This window comes from Plecotus auritus (genome assembly GCF_963455305.1).
Source record: "Plecotus auritus genome assembly, chromosome: 8".
NCBI classification, from domain to species: domain Eukaryota; kingdom Metazoa; phylum Chordata; class Mammalia; order Chiroptera; family Vespertilionidae; genus Plecotus; species Plecotus auritus.
Window position 1 is genome coordinate 131,622,443 of NC_137782.1, and position 6,626 is coordinate 131,629,068.

At 33.7% G+C, this 6,626-nt stretch overlaps 1 protein-coding gene across 11 annotated transcripts in view; it reads left to right on the plus strand.

Moving 5' to 3' along the window:
- TIA1 (TIA1 cytotoxic granule associated RNA binding protein) overlaps nucleotides 1-5,343 on the plus strand; it is a 33,625-nt gene extending 28,282 nt beyond the window's left edge. For 6 of the 11 annotated variants that reach the window (XM_080685809.1, XM_080685813.1, XM_080685815.1 and 3 more), the window contains 3 exons: nucleotides 239-362; nucleotides 1,181-1,326; nucleotides 2,681-5,343. In XM_080685809.1, the coding sequence (XP_080541935.1) occupies nucleotides 239-362; nucleotides 1,181-1,326; nucleotides 2,681-2,807 (397 nt within the window). In that variant the 3' untranslated portion in view covers nucleotides 2,808-5,343. Of the gene's footprint in view, nucleotides 1-238; nucleotides 363-512; nucleotides 618-1,180; nucleotides 1,327-2,680 lie in introns of all 11 variants that reach the window. The other 5 variants (XM_080685812.1, XM_080685814.1, XR_013961501.1 and 2 more) reach the window with 4 other exon arrangements.
- The last annotated feature ends 1,283 nt before the right edge of the window (nucleotides 5,344-6,626 follow it).

Here is a 6,626-nt window from a genome sequence, read left to right on the forward strand (position 1 = left end):
CTATTAATTTTAGAGAGTAAGGGACAGGGATAGAAAGATAGAAACATCAGTGAGAGAGAAACATTGATCAGCTGCCTCCCATGCCTGACCAGGAATTGAACCAGTGACCTCTTGGTTCATGGGTCGCTGTTCAACCACTGAGCCACACCAGCTGGGCTCAACTTGATTTAAAAAATAAGTTTTATTTTTAAGTTTTTAAACAATTTATATTGGTGATTCTTAATATTGTTTTCAATAGATTCAACTCCCATGAAAGTGCAGCACATGCAATTGTTTCTGTTAATGGAACTACTATTGAAGGTCATGTTGTGAAATGCTATTGGGGCAAAGAAACTCTTGATATGATAAATCCCGTGCAACAGGTGAGAGGGTTCTTGACTTTGCAAAGTAATTACTGGGCTAATACTAATAATACTGTTTTAGAATGAAATTGTTTATAATCCATGTTATTAAGTTTCTAGTTCATACTAAAATGATAGTATATATAAGGGCTCATCCTACGTGTATTATAGTTCCAGAGTGGTGGCTCATGGATTGCAGTGGTGACATGATGAATGTGACCGCCTCAATTGACTCATACACAGTGGATTTTAAAATGCTCCGACAAACCTAACAGGGTATTAAATTTTTTCTTAATACTTGGTAGATTTATTCACATATTATATAGAGAACTCACAAGCATTGTTGACTTGATTGAAATAAAAATGTAGTTATATTTATGTTTAGGGCCTTGGCATTTTGCTGCTTTTGTTTTTCCAGGCAGCTTTAGTGGTTAACTTGATCCCACAAAGATTTCTATGAGGGAATTGTAAATGGAGCATTAAGATAGGAGTAAGAAAACTGAATGTAGAAATAATCTTTGTATCTTCCTTATCTAAAGGAAACAGTCATGTGAATAGTTTATAAAGCACTAAACATTATACTGAATTTAATATTTATTACTAGAACATTATCCACTGCCTTACAAAGAATATGCTATTCAGAGTATTGTGTCAAGTTATAGTAATATAACCTCACTTTTTTTTTTTTAGCAGTCACTTTCTAAACTCTTGTTTATCCTTTCATTTTAATTGTAATGATGGTCCTATTTGGTATGGCTATGTATATTAGTTATTTGTGGTATTTTAGGACATATAACTTCAAATAATACTAAATTATGTGTTATAATTTTACTTAATAGCAGAATCAAATTGGATATCCACAAGCTTATGGCCAATGGGGCCAGTGGTATGGAAATGCTCAACAAATTGGCCAGTATATGCCTAATGGTTGGCAAGTACCTGCATATGGAATGTATGGCCAGCCATGGAACCAGCCAGGATTTAAGTAAGAATATTAGCTCTTTTTATTTATTATTAGTCTTTGAAAATGTCAAGAACTTAGGAAGAGATTTTAAGTAATTAGTAGGAAGCATGGTCCTCTTTCCAAAGCAAAGCTTTAACCTTTGAAGGACTTAGTTTAGAATAGATTTTAATTTATAGTTATAGGTATATCTCTTTAAAGTTTTGCCTAGAAATATGTTGCTTTGAAGTATAACCAGCATTATAAGTTATGTGACTAATGGTCCCTTGCCCATTCTTGAATACAATTATTTTGTTGCTAGTTGCTTTATTCGTTCATTTTTCCTGTGCAAAAAGGTTTATTATTACATGGAAGCTTCTTTATACACCCTGAATTATGCAATTTTACTTAAATTTCTGAAAAACAATCTGAAAAAGTAAAGATTAAAATACTTTACAGTTTTTGCCGAAACCGGTTTGGCTCAATGGATAGAGCGTCAGCCTGTGGACTGAAGGGTCCCAGGTTCGATTCCGGTCAGGGGCATGTACCTTGGTTGCAGGCACATCCCCAGTAGGGGATGTGCAGGAGGTGGCTGATCAATGTTTCTCTCTCATCGATGTTTCTAACTCTCTATCCCTCTCCCTTCCTCTCTGTAAAAAATCAATAAAATAGCCGAAACCGGTTTAGCTCAGTGGATAGAGCATCGGCCTGCGGACTGAAAGGTCCCAGGTTCGATTCCGGTCAAGGGCATGTACCTTGGTTGCGGGCACATCCCCAGTGTGGGGTGTGCAGGAGGCAGCTGATCGATGTTTCTCTCTCATCGATGTTTCTGGCTCTCTATCCCTCTCCCTTCCTCTCTGTGAAATATCAATAAAATATATTTAAAAAAAAAAAAAAAGAAAGAAAAATCAATAAAATATATTTTTAAAAAAATACAGTTTTTATTTAAAAAAAGAAGCTTGTATTTATAATATTGAAAAAATTTATGTGCTTATATATACTAATAATTGTTTTACTTTTTTCTTTGAGTAATATAAGTGCTAGTCTTATCATATCAAATGGTCAGGTTTATTTCAGGAAGTGGCTTGTTCACCATATGTCCAGTCCAGTTGTATAGCATTTCTTCCTGAGATGAAAGATGAGTTTTTTTCTGAGGTCAAAGGGGATAAATGTTTACAGGTTAAGGGTATTTTCTTAGCTGTAATTAAACTAACAAGATTAAGCTGTACAAATTAAACCTATGAGGATGCTTGTACCTTTGCTTTCCTTGGCATAATAATTCTTCTTTTGAGCTAAAGAAAAAGTATATTTCCTCTCTATATGTTATTTGTTCTTGGTGTTATCTTTTATTTTAATCAGTGGATTTCCCTCCCTCTTCTTCTTTCACATGCTCTCCCAGTCAGACACAGACTTCTCCGCCATGGATGGGACCAAATTATGGAATGCAGCCACCTCCAGGACAGAACGGCAGCATGTTGCCTAATCAGCCTGCAGGGTATCGCGTGGCAGGGTATGAAACCCAGTGAAAAAGGACTCCAGAATCTAAAGCCAGTGGCTTGAGGCTACAGAGAGTGTAGTAAAGCCGTTGTTTACTTAAAGATTTAATCAAATCAGTCAGTGCAAATGTCAGATACAATGTATTTATTTAAAATGTTCATTTTTTAATCATGAAATTACTTAACCATCCATATTGTTTTAAAAAGAAACAAGATGCTGGATGTCTGCCAATTTTTGCCTTCATTACCTTTTTTAATAAAGTTTCTCAGATCCTTGTTTCAAACACAAATGCAGGGATTGCTGCCACTTTTTAAAAATTAAGAGGCAGAAAATTGCACAATGTTGAACTTTTTTCCACTAAAGTAGTGTGCAGTTCTAGTTTGCATTCCTGATATGATTTAAAACATGTAATATAAAGATATAAAAACAAAACAAAACATGAAAAACCAAAACTGTGCAGAGTCTGGAAGTTCTTTATAATCTTCAGCTTGTGCACAATTCTGTTTTAAGTCTTTTTACAAAGGTTTGTTTGAACTATCCCATCTCCACTGTTTTCCCTTTGGGGTTTTTTAATATAAATTATTAGTTTACATCATTTTTGTATCTACATTTTTTCACAAATTTGTCTTGCCTTATTAAAGTTCTGTATAATATACTTAAATGGAAAAACAAATGTTCACTTAGATTGAAAATTTTTCTCAGATGGATTGTTAATTGCATTTATCTTGTGTTTTATATGAGAAGGTGCCTCAAGAACTCCCTGTTGACTTTGTTTAAAAGAATTTTTATCTTCTGTGATAAATTTTGCTGTGTACCAGAAAATATAAAAACAAAAAACTTGTTACTAAAGAAAATCTCTGAAATGTGATAAGTTCTTATGAACTGTGCTAATTTCATGTGTCAACTTCTACATTTACATGTATTATTTCATTACGTAAAATGTTTTAGCAGTTTAATATTTTGCACAGTTAGCAAACTTTGTATGTCATTTCCTTCTTAAAGGTATCATGCAGAGTTGACAGGAGATTTGTAAGGTTTTAAGTTGTTTGCATGTGATTATCAAATATACACTTTGGTAGTCTTTGAATACAAAGTCATCTGCTCTTGTTTTTCGAGAATTTTTAGACAAAATTGTATGTAAAGGAATATATTAATTTGCCATTTCCTAGTTTGTATTTACTCAAAAAGAGTAAATCAACTTAATTTTAATATGTACAGATAATAGCTGTGAAACTGTAGAATATCCTTAAGTCAGGCTTGGGGTTCATTATGAACTCCAAAATTAGCCTGAAGGACCAGCCGGGCAAAGCATTTTTTAAATATTCAGAGGCCAAAAGATAAACAAAAAAACCTTTAAAATCCTACCTCCTTAAACAGCCTTCAAAGAGGAGAATCCTCAGTGCAATCATTATTTTGATTCTTTTGGTACCTGTTTTCCTGGAGTTCCCAATTTTATTATATTTTGGGGTGGCTCCGAGCATTAAGAGATTTAATCTTTGATAGCATTGTTCTAGTTTTGAAATTGCTAGTACATTTCAGAGTCTCTTAGAATAGTTTTGTTTTGTTTTGTTTTGTTTTCATTGAAAGTCACAAACTCCCTTCCTTGACTCACAAAGGGGAAGGGTCCCCAGTATACATATTTGGATGGTCAGTTGTTTTTAAGAGCTTCAGATAGCTCCTAGTACGTTATTTAGGAACAGAAAAGGCCTGTATCTCCTAAAGGGGAACAAATGACTCTAAGCTGGTCTCTAAGCCAATACTCTTGTAAACCAGAGCCCAGGAAAGACAACTCATTAGTACGTAATTCTCTGGAGCTCAATTCTATGCAGTTGTACTAATGTTTCATTAAGTCACTGTGTATTTTTAAGTGTTGCTACATTAAAAGTTGCTTTATGAAAGATGAGTAAATTTTTTAAATACTTGGAAATTTTATTTCCTTGTTAACTTCTACAGATCAGGGCATGCAACCAAAAGCAGTGTAAGTGAAATAACTCAAAAAATAAAATATCAGGAAGCTATTTTTCAATTATTCTGGCTTATGTTTCTATTTTAGGACCTTTATTTTTCACTGTTTCAGAAATATTTACTACACATCTGTGGAGTGCAGGGTAAATTATTTGGGCATAAATAAGCAAAAGTAAGGTTTTTTCTTTTATTTTGACGATGTCAAGTAGTAACACTTTTTATTAGCCGGTATATTTTTTTATTGCACAAATCTTAAAATGTACATTGACTACTTTCTGGGAAAAAAAAGTGGTATGATGAAGAGGTTACTACTGAACAAATTCATATTTAGGAATGTTGCTAATTTTGATTTAAATCTTACTCTGTTAAAACAAATCACTTAAAGATTTTTTTTAGTCTAAACTTACTGGCATTAGTATCAGGAAAAGAAACTAAAAGTTTTAAAAATGGTTTTATTCTTTACAATATGCATTCACATTTTATTTTTAAATACATCTGGTACTGTAAAGAACCTGATGTGACTCACATTTAATGGGTCATTAATCCAGTATTTTTTGCCCTGACTGTTTGGATATTAAAGTTCCTTTATGTTTTCTATAACTTGTGAGATCTTCAGTGATTATTGTGTGATAGACTTTTTTTCTTTTTGGTCTAGCCATATTGTTATATTCATTCAGATATTTGTTAGATTTTTTAAAATTTTATTCCAGAAACCCTGGTTTGCATTGTGTTTCTGTTTAATACAACAAAGAACTGGAATTATTTAGATTCAACTCATTATAAACCAAGATCTCATTTTCCTTGTTGATTTTATCTCTTTGTTGAAAATGAAATTCACATTATAGTTTTATTCTCCTGTTTTATCCCTGTGTTTTATCCTCTCCTTTTGTATTCCTCTTCCTTTTGTGTTAGAGTTCTATTACATTTGAGAAGGCAGTTGTTAGGACTAGATTGCATATACAAAGAGAGTTAGATTTACTAAGTGCTATTGGTACTCTTGAGGTGATAGTCAGTTTGAAAAATAAAATGGGTTTATAGGAAATAAAAAGCACACCCTTTCATTGACAGAGTGATTTCTAAAAATCATTTTTTGGAGGAGGTTATTACATTTTTTCCAGTCACTGCATTTTACTGTTGTGTTTAGAACTTGAAGAATATACCTCTAAAACAAGAAATTTTAATTTAAGGGCCTTAAAATTTATGTGAGTGTGTCTCAATTGAATAGGATTTTACATTACAGCCTCTCAAATTGGAGGCTGAAGTTATTCTGATAGTAATTCAACTAAAAAAGGAAAAAGTAGACGTCTGACTCAGGCTAGGATGAAATACCTTACAGAAAATAGGGATTTAAGTACAATTTTACATAATGGATAAATGAGTTCCCTACCTCCTCGTTGTTCAGCTGTGACACATGAACGACACACTTGCACACACAAAGGGAGATTTGGAGGATCCTTCTGTGGAAAAACTAAACTTTTAAAAATATATATTTTTACTGATTTCGGAGAGGAAGGGAGAGAAAGAGAAACATTGATTCGCGGCCTCCTGCACCCCCCAAACTGGGGATCGAGTCCATAACCCAGACATATGCCCTCCCTGGTCAGGAATTGAACCGTGCCCTGGTTCATAGGTCAACAACCACTAAGCCACACTGACCATGCTAAACTCTTGGTAGGAAAAAAAGCCAAATGGCCACCAATCCCCCTATAGTGGGGTGGGAGCATGCCAGTCATTAAGCCCTTCCCATGTACACAAGTCTTCCAAACAGGTTTTTAGCTCTTCACTTTTAAATGAGAGCCAAAGATAACCAGAAATTGAAGGAAACTTTGATTGTGAAAGGTAGATCTAAAAAAAAAGCAACTATCAATCAGGAAACTTCCAAA